The 20074-nt window shown below is 46.5% G+C and overlaps 5 protein-coding genes across 5 annotated transcripts; 4 read left to right on the forward strand and 1 right to left on the reverse strand.

Moving 5' to 3' along the window:
- Positions 1-6199: 6199 nt before the first annotated feature.
- DFL_002369 (uncharacterized protein) lies at positions 6200-7639 on the forward strand (the record flags this gene model as incomplete). Its single annotated transcript, XM_067631143.1, has 1 exon — positions 6200-7639. One exon carries the CDS (start codon positions 6200-6202, stop codon positions 7637-7639), a length of 1440 nt encoding a protein of 479 aa, XP_067493718.1.
- A 4517-nt stretch (positions 7640-12156) lies between these two features.
- DFL_002370 (uncharacterized protein) lies at positions 12157-14796 on the forward strand (the record flags this gene model as incomplete). The annotated part of the gene is made up of 8 exons (XM_067631145.1): positions 12157-12272; positions 12450-12529; positions 12593-12733; positions 12794-12849; positions 12917-13169; positions 13226-13440; positions 13505-14508; positions 14568-14796. 8 exons carry the CDS (start codon positions 12157-12159, stop codon positions 14794-14796), a joined length of 2094 nt encoding a protein of 697 aa, XP_067493719.1.
- Positions 14797-15409: 613 nt separating this feature from the next.
- DFL_002371 (uncharacterized protein) lies at positions 15410-16670 on the forward strand (the record flags this gene model as incomplete). Its single annotated transcript, XM_067631146.1, has 3 exons — positions 15410-15988; positions 16054-16380; positions 16440-16670. The coding sequence occupies 3 exons, from the start codon at positions 15410-15412 to the stop codon at positions 16668-16670; spliced, it is 1137 nt and encodes a 378-aa protein (XP_067493720.1).
- A 137-nt stretch (positions 16671-16807) lies between these two features.
- DFL_002372 (uncharacterized protein) lies at positions 16808-17759 on the reverse strand (the record flags this gene model as incomplete). The annotated part of the gene is made up of 5 exons (XM_067631147.1): positions 16808-17054; positions 17137-17302; positions 17522-17533; positions 17608-17615; positions 17701-17759. The coding sequence occupies 5 exons, from the start codon at positions 17757-17759 to the stop codon at positions 16808-16810; spliced, it is 492 nt and encodes a 163-aa protein (XP_067493721.1).
- Positions 17760-18751: 992 nt separating this feature from the next.
- DFL_002373 (uncharacterized protein) lies at positions 18752-19753 on the forward strand (the record flags this gene model as incomplete). Its single annotated transcript, XM_067631148.1, has 3 exons — positions 18752-19145; positions 19213-19347; positions 19401-19753. The coding sequence occupies 3 exons, from the start codon at positions 18752-18754 to the stop codon at positions 19751-19753; spliced, it is 882 nt and encodes a 293-aa protein (XP_067493722.1).
- Between the last annotated feature and the right edge of the window lie 321 nt (positions 19754-20074).

Consider the following 20074-nt stretch of genomic DNA (forward strand, 5'->3'; position numbering starts at 1 on the left):
GTTTCTTGTGCTTTAGGGCTGGGCCGAATCGCTCTGACCCAAGGCAACTTCGTGAAGGTTACTTCGTAGCCTACTTTTTCTGGGCCTATGGTTATGCCGACTTCTGCGAATGGGAGACGCAAGCAAAACCAAGGGGAGTGTGAGGGAGCGGAACGGACGACCTTCTCTCAGCATATCGCATTGGTGAATCACAAAAGCTAGCCGCCGTTAACATGTTTCTAACAAAAGGGAGGACCGTAGGTTTCTAGATCAGCCTGAGCTGAGGCTGTGCCCATGTTGCATATAACATTTAAACCCGAGTATACAAGTGTACCGATCTACAGAGGACCGGAGACATCGATGTCTGGTGACTTCGACTTGTATCTGGTTGGTTTGGGGGGGCTAATCCGCATCTGCATGGTTGGGTCCTGCCAAGGCCAGGGCGGTTGAGGATTCGCTTGGGTAATGCAAAGTGCAAGCTGAGCCGATTGATCGCAGTAAATGGAAATTGCTCGACTGCTGCTGAACCAAGTTTTCGGGTTCCGAAAAGAAGTTAACATGTAACGGGTAAGCCCTGCTCGACACCCTCAGGAAAAATTAGAGAGACTGAGCTAACCTCGAAGTTTGATATTGCTGTTTTTGGTTGGCTGGGGTTTGGACGACAAGGAGCATGGAATGTTCCGAATTCCGTTTGGCCAGTGCTGGGATAACCACAGATTCACGGCATGGCCTCGAGGGTTTGGAACGCCTTAACGTCGTATGACTAGGTAGCCATATTGGCAAATATAGTTGTCAGAGATTACCAATATCGAGATCATCCACCTGGTACAATATCTGATGCATGATATAGCGCTATTGCCTTGGAATACGAAATCAGCCAAAGTTTAGAACTTGCCAGTGGGGACAAGCAAAGTATCAGAAACCTCAAATGTCGGCTTGGGATAGTGACAATGTAGCCTCACATGATATGTATGCATTGGCCGTTGTCTCATACGTGACCTTGGGACCAGGCGGGCTTTACCCTGGGATGCATATGGCCACGATTCGAGCCGCAGGAATACCAGTCGATACCGGGCCCCATAGCCGTAGTGGAGAACTTTGTTGGCAAAAAAAGTATTTAGGGGTAGCGTTAGCGCCATGGATGCCGTTACACTGATGACTGTAGAAGGTCGCAGTCGGATTTTACTTTTAATTTTTCGCAAATGTGAACCCGTCGGTGTAAATGCATGCACGAAATACTTCCAAAATTTCCGCACACATGGCTAGAATAAGAAAAACGAAATTTGATAATCGATGGGAAATTGTTTTGCTTGCTGCGGTACATGGGAATGTGCATCAGAACCACGGCGCTCCCATTTTCTTTCCAGAATTTTACTCTTTCGATTCTTGGTCTCACTCGATCGATCTGGCACTAGCTGTTCTAGGATAAATCCCAAATATCGACGCAAGGAATTAAGACATAAGACAAAAAAGAAGGTAGGCTCCGCTGGCTCGAGATAATCGCACCCTTGAGTCATGGGACTATTAAATCCGGCGGAGGCCGAAATTCCGTTCTCCTGCGGTCAGTGTGCAGGATTTTTGGTTGCAAGAATTGCGGCATCCGATGCCATTTGCAGTTTTGATTGTGTGTCCTTCTTTCTACAGTATCGCCCAATGACTGTCGACTTCGTGGTCCCAGGCGGAAGGAGCGTTTCTTTAAGGCCAGAACTATCGAGCTAGTTAACTGTCCGCTGGTTTAAGGGTGCATAGAATGAGAAAGAGGGATACCGAAATAAATTTTGATTAGCGAGCCGCTCGCTCCAGTCGCCACGCTAGCCTAGGCCGCTTTGCTGGGCCATCGCAGATTAATATCAAAAAGACGACTCTACGTAGTATGCATCCCACGGCTCAATTTCAAGCAACCAAAACGTTTTATCCAGACACAAATAGACACTAAAGACCAAAAGCCCCTGAGCAATGTGGAGTTGGTTGAGCTGTCGGCAGAGCTCGAGATTGGCCGTGTCGGAAATGATGGCATCCATATCAAACCATATCCAGGCATGTTTTCCCTCCATCTCCGAGACATTTAGCGGTTCGGAAGCTCGATCGAAGGCATAGGTTCCGCTGTTATTACCACATGGCAATCCAGCCTGTGGGAACCTCCAAAGTCGGCGAATAAGCGATAACGGTTCCAATCCTTGGGGATCAAATCAAGACCCAAATCAGAGGTCGAATTATCCCTTTGTCGGTGCCACTGGCATGGAGGCGTCGTGGTGCGAGAACGCCACCTATTAAAGCAAGACGGTGGATGCGAAAGATGAGACACCGGTATTCCTTGTTTTGACCCATCGCCCTAGCCTGGCCTGGGGATCGGATTGCTGCAAGTTTTTTTTCTTCGTTGCGGAATTAACCGATAGAATCGAACAAAGGATTTGATGATATCGGAACATTTTCTCTTTCTTTCCCAAGGCTGGTTGGGTTACAGGATGCATGGTTCGTCAATTTAAATCCTAGCTCGGCAGGAATGCCAAAAGCTGAATTTCAGCGATTTGACTGTCTTGCCCGTGCATGCTTTCCGACCAGCTATAGAGTCTGAGCCTCAAACAACCGTAAATGTTTTTTCTCTTCCTTTTTTTCTTTCTGACAAGTGATACAAGCAGGCTATTAAATTGATGGCTGTTGTCTCGAAATGGAACCGGCGGCTGGAACGAACAATGCGCATCATTTTGAGGTTTCTCTCCGTGGCAGGTGTTTTTTCCAACCAACCCCATCCAAGACTCGGGGCAAAAAACAGGGAATGCCTTGGCACAAAGGAAGGCGACCATACACCGCTGTTCCCTTCGATTTAGCGGGTACGTTTGCTGGTTAGCTCGAAAGCCATCCTTTTCCATTGTGTTGAACAGGAAGTAGATGGATACCGGCGCTGAGGTTAACGAGTTAATGTTGACCAAGTCCCATCCGTCATCCGCCACCCGTCGCCGGTCGTATCGATGCTGCCTAAGCCTGTTTTCTGGGCGGATAGAGATATTTTAAAGAGAGGTTGTCAATGCGCCCATCAACCAGACATGAAGAACATGTGGCCCATATCGCCGGTCTCGAACGTCTCCGTGTAAATGGCCGATCCAGGTCCCGAGAACGGTTTCAGGATAAAAAGCAAATATGCATTAAGATCAAGAAAGAGTTAAGTTACCGGCTTGCTGGGCGTCGTAAGTGTAAAGTATGTATGTAATGTACCAGCAACGGGATAAAGGTCAGGAAAGGAAGGGGGTGTTTGGACAATGGGGAATGAAATGTTAGGCTGAGAGTGGAGCTGCTTGGTTGATTGATCGAGAGCAGCGCAAGTGCGGACCCAGGGTAGTGGGCAAGCAGGCTCGCCGAAAGAACGATTGCACGGGGCAGAAAGGCAGTAGTCGGCGGTAGAAAATAGGTAAGTTGACCCAGCCAATTTCAAAGAATATTGGGAGAAAAAGAAAGGAAGAAAAGGGGACGATTGATGGTGCCTTGACCCAGCACTGCAATGCTTTGCTTTGTGAGCTAGCTACAGACAAGACAAGTTAGAATGTTAGCGGTACAGACGTATAAAAAGAATTATTCGGCGGGATCGCTTCTCATTAGCTACGTTCTCCAAGGGCAGTGGCAGCGTAGCAAGTCTAGGTTCGGGTTCATGTTCGGGTTCAGGTTCAGGTTCAAGGAAGTACTATATCATATAGGCAACGGCAGTCATCATTTTATTTAAAAAAAAAATTTTTTTTTTTTTTTTTTTTCCCGTCCCTCTTCCATTGCATTGCCATTTTCATTTCTCACTTTCAAAGGTGTTTCTCAAATCGTACTAATGCCCCCGGAGCTCCAACAGTAGTTGAGTAAGTCCATCGATACTCTCTGTACTCAGCCATTCAAGCTAGAAGGAGACACCAAGACAAAAGGTTTCCCATATGCACGGTGCGAATGGACAACCGGATTTGCAAATACTTACCATCTGGCGGGACCTCTGCCTTCGACCTCCAATCAGTCGGCTCTTCCCTTTTCCCTTGACAGTCAAACGAGGCCTAGTCGCGTGTTTTTTTTTACCTAGCCGCATCAAATAAATCCGACTCCGTCGACTGATAAAACACGTTTGTGGTTGGCGACCCCGAACATCAAAAATCTGTGCGGATATTAGCTGTCGCTATGCGATAGCTTCAACATTCTCATTTTATACGGCACTTTCTTTTTTCGGTCTCCAACCCCAGCTGCAGCACGAGACTGCAGCTGCGTCGGCAAATCAGCTTTTGTGACGACGGTTTAATTACCCAGATTGATTCCTGGCCCGGGCCGGAGCTGTCGTATAGTTGCACTACTCCACTATTGTCGAAGCTCTTTTTCAGAGGGACCTAAAAAGGATTCGAGTAGAATATAAACCCGAGGGACAAAAGAAAAAGAAAAAATAATAATTACCGTAGCGATCTCATGTAAGTCCTCTTGAGTATCACCAAAATTAGCTTTGCATATACCATTCTTCCAGAACCACATCTCATGGTTTATCATACCACGGCTCCCGCCTCAATCCCACCTTCCAAGCACATCGCACCTGTCAATGTGCGCTTCTTTATTCCCCTTGGAGCTTCCGTCGAGACCTTGTTCGGACGTGGGGCGGAGAGACTTTCTGGGTTGAAGTCGGCATCGTGTCGTGGTGGCTTTCATCAAGCTACTAATCGCTTATATGCGTAGTGCTTTTGTCTTTGAGTTCGACAGTCCCTCTTGTAACCAATTGAGCGTGGTCTCCCCTAGCTTTGTGTAGCCACGCGCCTGTGTTCTTGACTCAAGAGTAGAAGTTCAGGAAGCTCTTCCACCACTGTTTGATATTCCCACAGGAGAGGTCTGTCATACACTCCCACGCTCATTTCACGTCCTTCATCTCGCACATGTGCGTATCCTCCCCCAACCACACGCAACGTGAACACATGCAAGCTGTGCTACCACAGACGCCGATGTTTCCAGTCAATTGCCAATTCTGTGTTTTCGTCAATACCCGTACTGCAGAAGCAGTTGCGGGACCCAAAATGCCATTGACCCCACTTGTATCCAAGTTCCCTATAGTGGAAGATAGCTGACTCCGCTGCTAGCCACCCTTAGTTGTATAACTGGACCCATCAATTTCCTTTTCCAACGAAGAAGGAGCTTAATTTATCCCCACGTTTCTCTTCCTTTCGATCCCACGCGGCCTTCGGAGGATATCAGGCTGCATAGGGTCCCAGGCCTGATTCATTTTTTTGGGTATCAGGTTTTTTTTTCTCAATTCGGAATCTGTCCCTCGGCTTCTTTCAAAAGAGTCGTGGACACTCGGGAGACATCGAGATAAGTGAAATCTGTCGAAGGGACGAACACGGAAAGAGTTTAGGCGTACTGCGGAAGTACCTCATAGTGTCGACATCGGAAGCTTGTTTGGGACGGAGTGGACATCCGATATTTGTCTTTTTCTTTTTTTTCCCTTTCCCTGGAGGGCAGTACTTGTCTTTCGCTTGATAGTTCCACCGAAGGAGAAACTAGAACTTCGAGTCTATCACCAGGAGGAAGATTCAGCAAAGCGTCAAACCGAAAGTATCATCAAAAAAGAGAATACAAATTCCAGCTACCTACAGGAATAACAGATATAGGGATATCAAGGACCCTGCTTCGAGATTTTCTAGAAACCGGCAAGAACGCGCTCGTGTGCGATATATTCATCGCTTTGCAAGGCCGTGAGCAGCGTGGCCACCGAATTCGATTCTAACTCTTATCTGCTCAAGGGCCGCAGACGCACGCACAGCCATAGGACTTCCGATTGCCACGTTGATTTGGATATATTGTATTATTGAACAGATTTTGTCTTGTGGGGGCGAGAGGGACGAAGGGATAGCTTGACCAGCTGATAAAGTCATCGAGATCCTTAATTCTGAGGGACGATGGATGCCGTCTAAACTCGGTCGAAAATCCAGTGCTTGTGCTCGTGCCTGTGCCTGTGCTTCTGCGTGCCCGGGCCCGATAGGTTGCTGGTGTAAACGTGAGTGATGGTCTTTGCAGCAGTGTGATAATAAAGTCGGCTACTTTCTTGCTAACGTCTTCCCACCGCCGGGCCTTTCCTATTAGTCTGTAACCTCCTCCTCCTCCTCCTCCTCCTCCTCCTCATATAAATCCGACAATTCACAACATCATCCCTATTCACCTAATCGACACCAACTAACCCCCTACCGACAGACGTGCGAATCGCCGTCAGCTACCCACCATGTCTTCGACCGGATCTCTGATCCAACCAACAATATCCAATGTCTTCTGTCAAACAAATGAGGATGCTTTGATGATTGTAGAGCTTATTCTGCAGAGACAGCTGTTTACCGTGCAGAGGCGAGCGCAGGACAGGGAGAGGGCTTCCGCTGTCCAATCGGGGAATGTCTTCGTCTTTGAACACACTGATACTGGCATAAAGCGGTGGACTGACGGGGTGCATTGGAGTCCAAGCAGGATACTGGGGAACTTCCTGTTGTATAGAGAGTTATCGCGACCATTCCCTCCAGGACAGAAGAAAAGAGCACAAAGGAAGAATGCTACAAAGGCCAGGAGACCTCCAAATGCCGACCCCATGGATGATCCTCACCAACAGTTCCACCCAATGGGAATGGATCCAGCAAGAGCAGGTCCTCCGGGCGACTCTGACCGCTCCTTAGTTGGCTCTTTGATCGATTCATACGACTTCAAGATGAATGGCCTGGTTAAGAAGACGATCAGCATACAGGACGAGAACAATCGGCAATTCCATTTGATTTCATACTATGTCCCTCAAGATGTCCTCGATAACCGACTCACCAGACCGACTGAGATTTCTTCTTACGCCCATATCCGACCACGCAGTACTCTCTTCATATCCTCTTCACTAAGACAACCGACATCGGATGTTTCTAGAAGGCCTTCGTTTATCGATGACGGAGCCGATGCTATGTTCGAGGCGCAGACTGATGAAGATGATGACTCTTCTTCTTCGAAAATCGGATCATATGGTCGACATGATCCACACCATCCACACGCTTTCCTTCCTAGCAGCTTCCCAGGTGGCCCATCAGACTACAACTATATGCAATCCCCGGTCAACTACTTCCCTCCAACAGGCAGTTCTCATGGTTACCCCGGGGATCTCGGGCACCAAGGTGATCCGATGAAGGTGGAAGAATACGACATTGGTCATGGTAGCCACAATCCCAGGTACCACCCACCCTACCAACCATATACGACAAACCTAAGCAGCGCCCCTATCAGCGCACCACTTTCACTCCCTGCCCAAACCGAAACCATCACCTCACAAAGTTGGTCCGGAAGCCCTTATTCTGGCTTTCAATCGTCTCCTCTCAATACGAGTGCATTGTCGGGAAGTGCACCGTATCGCTCCACCTACTCGACTGTCGGGGCAACTCATTATGATCGTCCAGTGGTTCCTAGTCCGGCCGCTTCTAACTATAGCTCCGCTTCTTCGACCGCTTGGACCCAACCAATATACGGCACTCACAGTCCTCAACCAGGGCCACAGCAAATGCAAGATCGAAGTCGGTTTCCTCAGGAGAATTTTGTTGCCTGGACATCCTCGCCCCAATCAGCACCGGAGCAAAGAACAGGCACAGTGAATGACGAAGACGTTCTCCATCACTATCCCCCTCCACAGTGGACCGGCCAGTAAACGACGGCTCCGGATATGAAACTGAAACACGGATAGCTTATTTTGTCATTTATCGATACTCTTTTTTTATCTTTCTTTCTCTCTTTCTTATCTCTTTCCCATTTCCTTTCCTCGGCATTCCGGTGGTCGCGGCGCTTGCTTGGGTTTTTTTCCAAAAAAAATAAATGTTACTTGTGAAGAGGGCTTCGTGGGAAGAAACGGCCTGCACGAATTTTGATGTAATGTTAGCGTCTCTGTTTATATCTTCTCACCCCCTGTTGAAATCTTAATGGACATAGAAGTGCATTTCATATTACTATCTTTTTTCCTTCTTCAAACCCACCTCCCTCGAAAGGAAAAAAAAAAAGTGTCGGTGGTGATGATGACAGAAACTTCCATCGCTTATCTTTTTCTGCCACTTCAAAGAAAATATCACATTAAACTTACAATTCTTTGTGAGCGGGATAGATAAACTAGAAACCTTTCCCTCCCTGTCAACTTGGAAGTAGTTTTTTTCCTGAGGGACCCGGCTGAATACCAACAGTTTGCAGCCGTATATGGAAATCAAGTCCGGACAGGGACGCCCTCCATCTACGCATAGCTACCGTGGCTCCGTGATTGTTCTCTGAGAAATTCCAGGGGATGTAGATAGTACTGCTACTTAGAGATGCCTGTGTCGAAGCCCTTTCAGAAAGTTATCGCTCCAAATGAGAAGGTGAATATCTCAATAGATGCTGAAGGTATTCCAAGATCCATTTAGGACAGGTTGCAACGCCAGATTTTAAACAAAGAACAAAGTATTAAGGGACTACAGGATGATAACTATGCCAGTTTACATGGCGCTTAACTAGAGAAGGTCCTCGAATCGAAATCAGAAGCGTTTATTGGTATAGGGAGACCAAAGTCGGATCAAGTGATTTCACAAGGCCGGGTCGCGTTGGATTCCAGGTTAAACTCGAGCAAGAACGCCCAAAGGAGGATATATTTTTGACCAAGATGGAAAAGACTGGCAGTAATCCCTTAAAGGAGGTGTAATGGTGTATTGATACAATAAAAATAGTGTAGTGTCGATATCTGAGATTTAGAATCCAGGTCCAAGTCGTCGAGGAGGGTTTGTGTCGACAGTGTTGATTCCAGTTCATTGGGAAATCATGCCTGCAGAAATGATAATGGCGGAGAACCCCTTCCCCCACTGACAAAAATGTAAGAAATAGCAAAAGATATATCAGAGATTACGCACCTGAAGATGACTAAACCAGGAATTTACTCCCTTGCCAAAGATTGGCAAAGGGAAACGGGCTCAACCCGTGATCCGTACATGAGCAAATAATCACAACTGGACACACCAAGTTGGTACCTTGGTTGCGTGCCTGTGGTGTGCCATTCGTCTGGGAGCATAGGGTCCCTCTGCAGTAGCGAATAAACACACACCGTACACCGGGGCAGAGCTCTCTGCTTTTTTTTTTTTTTTTTCGGTTTACTGCTCCGAAGGTCTTCAAGATTTCGACAAGCTCACATGTCGAGATACGAAGTCACGACCCAGAATTTAAAAGGACTAGAAAGAATATATAAATGTGGGCAGGATGACGCGAAACATAACCCACTTACCTGCATGACGAAGGTGTTATCGTATCTAGATGCCGTTTAAACCACAGAAAATATCCTACTTTGCAGCGAGAGAATTGGGCAGACCAATATACTTAGTTAGGGCTTCCGCGGGAATCTGTTGTTATCCTAAAGGTGGTTTATCGACCTTCTGTTCCGTAACTTAAAAGTCACGCAAGAAAAAAAAAAAAAGAGCTGCCTTACTAAACGGCATGGCTTACAAGCCTCCAGACCCGGTAGAATCGTAAATATCCCTCTCTGTGCAGTTGCATCTGTGCACCGCTAACCGCTAAAGCTCGACTAAATTGTCTCCTTAGTGGCTGAAGACCATAGGACCCCAGAGAAGAAAATATAAATAAAAAAAAGGAATAGGTAAGAGTATGTAAGGGTTAGGTATATCGGAATTCCCAAACGTTAGTTCACAGAGCAAATTGGCAAGGGCATATCAGACGAACGAACGGAACTCAGAATCCCGGAATACAGTCGAGGTGTGGACGCCCCGATTGGTCCTATACTATCGAAAGCTGGGTTGTGGAATGTGGGTTTTTTCCTTTGCATTCCGGGTCCTCTGTACTACGGTAAATCCAGTGTACTGTTGGCGGGAATACAAACGTATAATTTGCAAACAAGAAAAAAAAAAAAACCTTGTAGCTGATGTCCTCCCAAGTGCAATACTTGTTGGTGGGATTCTCCGTTTCCCCCCCCCTCGCCTGGTAGCTTAAGGGGCCGCTTCTACCACCCAGGGTGCTGCCTCTTTTTGGTGTATTTCTTGGTTTTGCTTTCTTTTATTTTTCTCGGTTTTTTCTCTCTTGGTCTCGACTAACAAATGTTACACAATATTTTGTTGAGTGCCCGGTATAGGTAACTGAGATAAAATCGGTCGCTCCCAAAATATCGCAGGGTGGTCTTGCCAGGGACGAGATTTTTTAAAAGAGTTGTGATACACGAGCTGGTGAGACAATGGGTTCGAGGCTTTAAGACATGGCGTTGGGGATACTAATAAGTCTACTCGAACCCTTTCGGATGATGCCGCGAGCCGAGAGAAAGAGCTCAAAAAGCAGGTCGTCGAAGTTGGTCGTTGAAGAATCACTGACTCGACTAAGTAACCGCCTTGCATGAACGTTTGCCCTTGTGATTTGGGGCTCGTTTCGCTTCGATTCGTCTGGCCAAAAGGCTTCGGAATCGCTTTTTTTTATGCGGTGGTATTTCCAAGGCTAGATGCATGAACGTGCATGAAATCGAGCCTTTGGGTCTGGCTCCGGTTTGGGGTAGGCGGCAAGCACGGGACTTATCACATATGCGACCAGGCTGATATGGCTGACCTTGGGTATAATTGGCGGGATATGCATAATAAATATCCGGATATGGTGAGTAAACGAGAGGAAAACGGGAGCTCAAGCTGCGAGCGAAGGGGAACGTAATAGAAAATAAAAATAAAAGAAGGCTTAGGCTGCATATTAGTAAGAAAACAAGGCTAAAAATCAGTGGACAGGTGGGAACGATATTCTTTCTGTTTGACACTTGAAAGGAAAAAGAATATCTGTTGTTGTTTGTTGGGTCTGCACGTGGGAAGAAACTGCTTCTAGAAGGGCCTTGAGCCAAAAAAAGTGCTTTATGCAAAATGAGACAATTCCATGTAAGACTTGGGGTACTCGTGGATCCGGAACGAAGACAATGGTGGCATGTGGGTCGGGCTTTCTATTCTCGTGTCGAATACTAATTCACGCCCACATCCACTGTATTTCAGCCACCTGACATCAGGAGTTTCACGCAGGATGGTGAGAGAAATTCTGTCCAGATTGGGGCCATGGTGGGCAAAGCAAGGGTTTTTTTGGGGGCGGCCTCCTGTAAAATTGCCGATACCCGAAGGACAATGAGGGAGTTTGGGAAGAAAGCGCCGAGTGTCACGGACATTTTAAAGCCTGACGGTGTCAGAATCTTGAGGGTAAATTGGAAATACGATTAGAAATTTCCATTGTCGACGAGCATGAAAGGTTATGGAACCAAAAGTTTTCCCCAATAGTTTTCCGGAATTTTATAATTGTTTTCCAGAATAAGTTATATTACGATAATTCTTCCCCCCTGTAGACTACGTGTTTCTGAATTCGAAAGTACCACTCATAGACATCCCCGCCCAGCAGGAATCCTCAGTCATAGAGACACAACTTTGATAGATCTAATTTAGGAACATGAATGAACAGATCGTCTCGAGGTGGAGTGGCGACACGATGATGGCTTGAGCCAGGCCGGCGGAATGGACGCAGGCTGTGGGAATAAGGTTCGACAACGTTGTTCGGATCTCAAAACCTTAAATTTAGAGTTTTCGTTAGAAGATTTGTTATTCCGCCATTTCCAGCCTTATCGTAATCATTGCACTAACCACTAACTGGACCTAATTCTAAACCACTGGTTAATTATAATCCTACGGGATTAAAAGTCCTTGCCACTACCGGGGCTGGGTATCTCGTCTTTTTTAAAATTTTTTCTCTCGCTTGGACATCCCGTCTTGCTGTTGGGTGTCGTTGTCATTTGTGGTCGATATTTTAGCATTGCCCGTACCGAGCGCTGCCGGCAAAACTGCCCGCTGCCCAAAATTTTCACACGAACTAAAATCATCTACAAACTTTTGGGCTCTCGGCTGTCCTCTCAACATTGCACTAACTAGCACTAAGGGTTGGAAATTTGCATATTCACCTCCCTCTCTCTTTTCTTCTGCTCCATTTAATATTTCCTCATAATTTCCAATTCTACCCAACCGATAAAAACACAGGTCAAGTGGGTATTAGATATTAGAGGAGAAACCTCGAATCCGCCAAGATTGTGCTAATCCAAGGCGGCCATCACCACCTTTTTTTTTTCCCCACAGTCTCGTGACCGCAAATTATGCTACCTAGTTGCACCGAGGCCTGCAGCTATTAGCTCCGCCTTCAATAATGCTGGCTTCACGCTTATCTCGGGCTGCTGCTCGGACATACAAACGGAGAACGGCCTTCCCCCAATGCATGTCCCAAACAAGACGACATCTTGCTACGGGTGTGTCCGAGAACAGGTGAGTCCCTTATACTGCAGTTTCCAACGACGCGTATCTTGTTTTATCCTTCTTCGTTTCTTCGTTTCTTTGTTTCTTTTTTTTACTTTTTCTATTCATTTTCCCTTTTATTTTATTTTGCCATTTACTTTTTTTTTTGTTGAAATATGCAAAACTTTGGGCTAACTAGCGATTTAGCACCACGGGGGTGTTTTATGATGTTGTGGTTGTTGGTGGTGGACACGCTGGCTGTGAAGCCTCTGCCGCCGCTGCAAGATGTCAGTGCTTCCTCGGGATTTGAGACCCTGTTTCATAATACTGACCTAGTCTTCCTACGGCAGCGGGCGCGAGAACCGCCCTTGTAACCCAGAAGCTGTCTAGCATTGGTGTTTGCTCTTGCAATCCGAGCTTTGGCGGTATTGGAAAGGGTATAATGATCAGAGAGATCGATGCTTTGGATGGATTGTGTGGCCGGATAATTGGTACGATTTCCGTCCACTCAAGTTCGTCGAGCTCCTGGTGGCTGACTCGAGGCTCTATAGATAAAGCGGGCAGCCAGTTTAGGGTGTTAAATCGGAGGAAAGGTCCCGCAGTTTGGGTCAGTGTGGCAGATCCAGCTAAACTAGATATGGCAAGAGTACTGAGCTACTTTCCGAAAACCACAGGGTCCAAGGGCATTAATCGATCGGAAACTGTACAAGAAGCACATGCAAGCAGAGCTCTCTAATTATCCTAACCTAGCGGTGAAAGAGGGCTCTGTGGCGGATATCGTCATTGACAAAAACGAGAGTTTCGCTCGGAATAGTGAGGGTCATTATGGCCAAGTTACAGGTGTTCAGCTTGAATCTGGAGAGGTGATATATACCAACCATATCGTGATAACGACCGGTACCTTCCTCAGTGGGGAAATCCATATTGGTAATTAGCCGCGGTTATAATTAACTATGGGTACGCACTGTTCTAACTCAATTTAGGGCTGGATGTCTTCCCGTCTGGGCGGATGGGAGAGGCTGCATCGTACGGGATCAGCGACTCATTACGAGAGGCGGGCTTCCAATTGGGGCGATTAAAGACAGGCACACCTCCGAGGATCGATGGAAACACTATTGATTATAGTCGCCTCGACATTCAATACGCCGATGACCCGCCCGTTCCGTTCAGCTACATGAATCTAAAAGTTGAACAGGAGGTAAATGCATTCCGATAGCAGGCTAGCACTCCCTAGAACACAACTAGCTAACCCGGAGGTGTAGAAACAACTAGCTTGCCACCAAACCTTCACAACTGCCGAAAGTCATGAGATTCTCCGAGCAAATCTGGACAAGTCAATACATATACGTGAAACAGTCAAGGGGCCACGATATTGCCCTTCTTTAGAGTCGAAAATTATGCGATTCCCTGACAAGGAGAAACATATAATATGGCTCGAACCAGAAGGCTACGACGACAACATTATTTATCCCAACGGAATTAGCATGACTGTCCCCGCGGATGTTCAAGAAGCGCTTTTGAAGACCATTCCGGGATTAGAGAATGCTATCATGACCCAAGCTGGATATGGTGTTGAGTACGACTATGTTGACCCTCGAAGCCTTCGAGCTACACTTGAGACCAAAGTTATAAAGGGACTATTCTTAGCAGGGCAAATCAATGGCACGACGGGATACGAAGAAGCAGCATCGCAAGGTATAATAGCCGGGATAAATGCCGGGCTGTCGTCGCAAAATAAACCGCAAATGACCCTGCTTCGATCCGATGGATACATTGGAATTATGATTGACGATCTGATCACAAAGGGAGTTTCCGAGCCTTACCGAATGTTCACCGCTCGATCCGAATTCCGAATGTCGGCTAGATCGGACAACGCCGATCTACGGCTGACTGAGAAAGGAAGACAGTTCGGTGTCGTAGGTGAGATGAGGTGGAATCATTTCCAAAACGAAACTGGAATGATGGATGAAGTCAGATCGATATTGAAAAGTCTGGAACTTGGTGCCCCAAAATGGGTCGAAAAGGGCATCGAGGTTTCTCAGGACGCCTTTAAGAATACCGCTTTCGATTTACTCAGGAAGAATCACTTGACTACTACTTCATTCTTAGGGATATTTCCAGAACTTACCAAGTATCCAGAGAGAATAAGAGAAAGGATTAATATTGAGGGCGCATATGCACCCTATATTAAACAGCAAATAGATGATATTCGGGAGTTCGAGAGAGACGAGAATCTAGTTCTACCACCGGACATAGACTACCGCCAGTGAGTTATACGTCTGCCTAATACCTTGATTCATTGCATATTAACGCTTCTATTTGCAGAATTACTGCACTGTCCGCTGAAGAGAGAGCACTTCTTACGGCGACCAAGCCAGAATCAATTGGACAGGCTAGAAGAATCGAAGGGATAACTCCTTCAGGTTGTTTGCTTCTTCTCAGACATGCAAAACGACGACTACGAGGGCCAAGCTATGCTCCCCGTCGACCCCTCTCCCGGAAGATGGTAACTGAAGTTCCCCCAGTAGTTCCGTCGACGGAGGCAGTTGCATAGAAGTTTATAGCTTTAACAACTTAAGACTACCAGCTTATGCACTTCGGTAATATTGATAAGTATTGATATTAGCAATAAGTAACAATTGCCTCACCACAACTACCTTTTTGTATATAGACTCTTCATCTACATTAGCGTCGCACATTGAATGGGAGTTTCCGATCATCCTAGGTCTTTGAGTTTTCGTCGTATGCAAGGTGAACTGTTGCAAGAAAATGTGTTGGCGTGACTTCCCTTGAGCCTCGGCCCTATGACGATGTCACGTACCCGTGTCGCAGACCCCAGGCTCTTATGGCTTAGTATCCCAAACCTCAACAACGAACTTCCTAAAACTCGTCAATACTCTCTAACTCCTAGGCTTCCATACAATCCGAAAACGACAAATAAGCCCACGCCAACGATGTCAATACCCCGCCTTACATTCCTCTATCCGAGCTTCTTGTCGACAGCGCGGGGCTGTGGGACGGCGTCTTGCTGTAATGCGGTTCGGACTAGGGTCGGCACATACCCGAGTCGAGCACAACGGTGCTCGTTTACCTCGATACCACGACGCCCTAATGCCTCCGGGCCGGTAAGAGCCCAGAAAAGATGTCTAGGGACGTTACAGGACTCAATGGCACCGAGGAGGGACGATGCCGTTCTCGTTGGTAAAGCACCACCACCACCGTCGCCTGCTCCTCCAGTCAAGAAGGCACCCGCGAAGACGACTGAGACACCGGTAAAGACATCGGCATCGGTAAAGGGGAAGAGCGAAGAGAAAGATAAGAGTGCTGCAAAGAAGGGGCCGACTGCGCCCGATAAACCGAAGACGGATAAAACCGATATCGGGATAAACTACGTTCCGGAAAGCTTGAAGGATACATCGGCATTAGATGAGATAACAGCAGTAAAGGAACCGGAGAGCAAGGCTACGCCGACGAATAAGAATACAGGAGGCCAGGGACCCGCGTCTAGCAACCCCGGAAAGCAGCCGACTGTAATTCCATTAGGCCCTCCAAAGGAACCCCTCATCAGCCCGATTCTGGCGAAATTGTATCATAATTTCGACACATATGCGATGGTGAAGCAGTTGGAGAATGGTGGGTTTACATACGGACAGTCGGTTGTGGCGATGAAAGCTATTAGAGGTTTGCTTTCGGTGAACTTGGATAAGGCGAAGGAATCGATGGTGACGAAATCGATGTCAGAAAATGTAATATTATCCGCAAGACCTCTATTTCTAAACCAAATACTGATGGGATTCTTTCGGAGCCGTAGGAGAACTATCTTTTCCGAGCTGCTTGTTCTGAGCTAAAAACGGAAACAGAATTTGCTAGACGTACAGCATTGGAAAAAACAAGGATAGATCGGGCTCAGATACAGCGTGACTATGAACAACTAGAGCAAAAGCTGAATGAAGACCTGATGAATCTGAAAGATGAAGTATCGAGCGTGTTCAACGACCGGAAGCTAGTAACACGGCAGGAACAGCGGGCCATGGAGATCAAGATTCAGGAATTGAACTATAAGCTGACGATATTGCTTAACGGCGATATGAGGAGCGAGATTGAGGCTTTGAGGTGGACCACAACGAGGAGAGGCTTGGTGAGTGGTATCAATCGAATATCTATTCTAGTGAGGGCCATTCTAACATTTTGTACTAGATTGCTATTGCAATTATAGCTGTTCTCGTTGTAACGCTCATACGTTACACCAGCGTCCAGTCCCACGCCATTAAAAAGGAAGCCGAAAAAGAAACAAAGAGTGGGAAAGCGAAAGACACCCTGCATCATGCTGCTGATGCAGGGTTGGTAGCGTCTCTTTCGTCTTCATTCAGGGATAGACCCGATGGGAAAGATAGTGGTGACGGCGGATCGTTCGTATCGTTAGGATAGAATCAGGTCGCAGAAAATTACGTTTTGAGAAAACTTCCACGCCACTCTGAACGGAATTTCTTACCGCCGGATACCCGCGTAGAGGAATTAGTTTCCCGAACTAGTAGAAAAGTGGTATGAACAATCGGCTACCCCGGTCATGACTCGCTGGAGGCACCCTTCTTGCCCTGCTCTTGCGTACTACGGGACTCTTTCTCGTCGCCTTCGTCATGACTAGTCTCATCCTCCTCGTCTCCCTCCTCGTCTCCCTCCTCGTCACTTTCTTCAAACCCATCCTCATCGTCCTCGCCCGCCTCGAGTTCACCAGCCACAGCAGATGCAACCTCATCCCCGGCGGTTATTTGTCCTGCTGTCACGGCCTTTGCCTCATCTAATTTCCGGTACCTACGCCAATTTGGGCAAAAGGTTAACCCAAGATACTCCCTTAATATCCCTTATGTACTCCAGGCCAACAGGAAACACATACTTTCTCAAACTCTTCTTCCGCTTACTAGCCTTCTTCTTTTTCTTAACCTCACTAATAACATTATTTCTACTCTGTTCTCCCTTTTCGAGATCCTCAAGTTTAGAGGCGAGTATTTGGCGTGCTATCTTCCGGTTTTGTTCGCGAGAGCGGGTTTCTTGTGATTTCACTACTATACCTGTGGGGATGTGGCGGAGTTGGACGGCGGAGGACGTTTTGTTCTTTTGGGCATGTTAGCCGGGGTCTATACTATCGACCTTACATGTAAAGTAATATATAGAAGATAGAGTCGAGATTTCCCTATCTGTTACGCTTTGGGTGTACCTACAACTTGATTCGGTGTTAGAAAGGAGAATAGGTACAATATTTGTATTTGTTTGGGACATACTTTTCTGGCCGCCTGGTTAATCACGAAAGTATTTTTGTTAGATATCCGTTTCTTAATAGATTACATATCATGAAGAAGTATCATACCCGGTCCGCTGGCATTTGATATAATTTGATTAGCAAATTTACAATTTCAAAACATATTGACTGTGAAAACAAAAACGGTTGTTTCATTCATACCTCCCCTTTAAGAACTTTTCCTCAATCTCATTTTCATTGACTTTTGGCCTTGGTGGCATTTGCTTCTTGCATAGTAGAGTTGTGGAGCTCAGTGAGCGGATGAATGCATATTCACATAATTTAAGCCTGCTCGACCGAAGTAACAAGCGCGTACTATAGATACTCCGTAGCATATTCGGGCATGCCATTGTCATGTATCCTAAGTTTTTAATTAACTATGACTCTGAGTTTTTCTCAGCCTATAAATGCAACGGCACCCTATCATTCTGATTCCAATATCGCGATATCAAAGGAAAGAGCCAATAATAATTGGCCACACAATATGCAAGAGACTCAAAGGGTGACAAATAATGGAAGCACGTACGGGGCGAGATCGTGCGAGGACCTATCTTGCCATACTTTACGCGGTACCCTGTTGTGACGTCTGGGTGCTCCCCTTGGCCAAATCTCTCTAGCAAAGCTCTTAAGGAACTCCGGTCCTTGGTACTAGGTTTCTCCTCCCCAATCGGTAGTATTTATTGTCCCAACTGCACGTGTCTGTTAAATTGAGACTGTGGTTATTGTAGTGAAAGTGTGGTTTTCTGGGTAAGGTTACGCCAAAAGCTTGCGCTTGGCGGGACAAATGTGGTAAATTTATCCACAACGCACTTTACTCCATGCAGGAATATTTTAACTTGTTGGTTGGGTTGTATGGGAAAATACAGGTGTTCATGAGAGGAAAAAGATACCCGCTTGAGGGAGATGTTTAATTTTGGAGGCGGGAAGGCGCAGTTTGGCGCGTGGAAATGTTGTGCGAATGTATATCCTGGCACCCAAAAGCCTGGGATTCGAAAAGCTTGGGTTCGAAGGTACAGGGTATTGTCCAAGAAATGATATATATTTTGCACAATATCACTTTTCATGATGCCGTATCTTCAAATCTACTATCGGTATTTTAGAAAACTTCAGATAAAACCGCATTTATTTCTATCGTATCAAACTTCTAGCGGCTGGAGTATACGAAATGCAAAACTCATACCAACAAACTCCCTATAATGGGAATCAATCCTATATGGCGGTCCCACAGCCTCCGCCTGCAGGCTCAGAACCTCCACGATATGTTGGATCAGACATCGAGAAGGCTGCACCAGCAGACTTTAACCCACCGCCAAATTTTCATCGATCTCCGACTAAAGACTCGATCTATCTCCCTTTAGTTAAGAGAAGGGTTGCGAAAAAGACATTTTGGATTGTAGTTGGTGTGGTGATCGGTGTGATAGTTATTGCGATTATTGTGGGTGTAGCGGTTGGAGTTTCAAAGTCGAAGAATAATAATAAAGGTGGTGGGAGGAATGCTCAAGGTGCTACAGGAGGGAAGAATGGAAGTGGAGGGGAAGGAGGGTTTACTTCTGGAGATGGAGATGGCGAAGGAGATGATAGTGGAACCCCAGATGGTGGAAGCAGTTGTAAGTTCCTATGATCACGAGGTAGGCTTTTGAAGAGAGATAGTACTAACCGTGTTATTATATATAGCTACCGATCCTTGCCAGCAACTTGTCGATATTGGCGCCCCATGGAAGGATGTTAGTGATTGCCTCTACCAACAGCACGTAACTACTATGGAAATCATTGATAACTTTGATGGCTCCGATGACTATACCTACTACAGTGAGATCCAACTTCATTATTTATAGTCTCGTTGCTTCTAACATTATTTATAGCCTACAACCCCTATTCATCTACTGGTTCCACCGATAAACCTACCGGGAATACTAAAAGTATCAACCGCAAGGTTAGTTTGGTTCTTGGGCTTGAGAGAGCCGCGAAGTTCCTTCATGGAGACACGTCATCATTTCATGGAAAAATCGGCGGAAGTAAAGATACTATTCGACAGGGATTCCATCATCTCCCGGAGCCATCTACGGGGATAGTAGGGAAAGCGCTCAAGTCGTTACGCGAGGCCGGCAGCAAAGCACCGAAACAGCCCAAGATAGACGACAAGGCAGGTAGGAAATTGGACAACAAAGAGCATGGGCTTAGATGGAAAGAAGTCTCCGAAACCGAATCCAAGTAAACTACCTGGAAAGTCGAATGGGAAAACCCATGGTGACCCGGATGAGGGGAAGTTGCCGAAGCCGGATCCAAATAAAGCACCAGGAAAGTCAAACGAGAAGTCTCCTGGCGGTTCGGATGAGAAGAAGTTGCCAAAACCAGAGAATGTTCCTGGAAATCAAATGAAAAGAGTTACGGAGGCTCAGACCGGAAGATTTCAGGTAAAACTTGACGGCCCGTGCTGTCGATATTGGGGCAGGTCCACTCGTTAAGATGGTATACAAGGCTCTCGAACATAAAAACTAAGAAGCTCTCCTATTTCGCGACTTTGTTTTTGACTTTC

The sequence above is a fragment of the Arthrobotrys flagrans genome (assembly GCF_004000055.1).
Source record: "Arthrobotrys flagrans strain CBS H-5679 chromosome Unknown unitig_3, whole genome shotgun sequence".
Taxonomy (NCBI): domain Eukaryota; kingdom Fungi; phylum Ascomycota; class Orbiliomycetes; order Orbiliales; family Orbiliaceae; genus Arthrobotrys; species Arthrobotrys flagrans.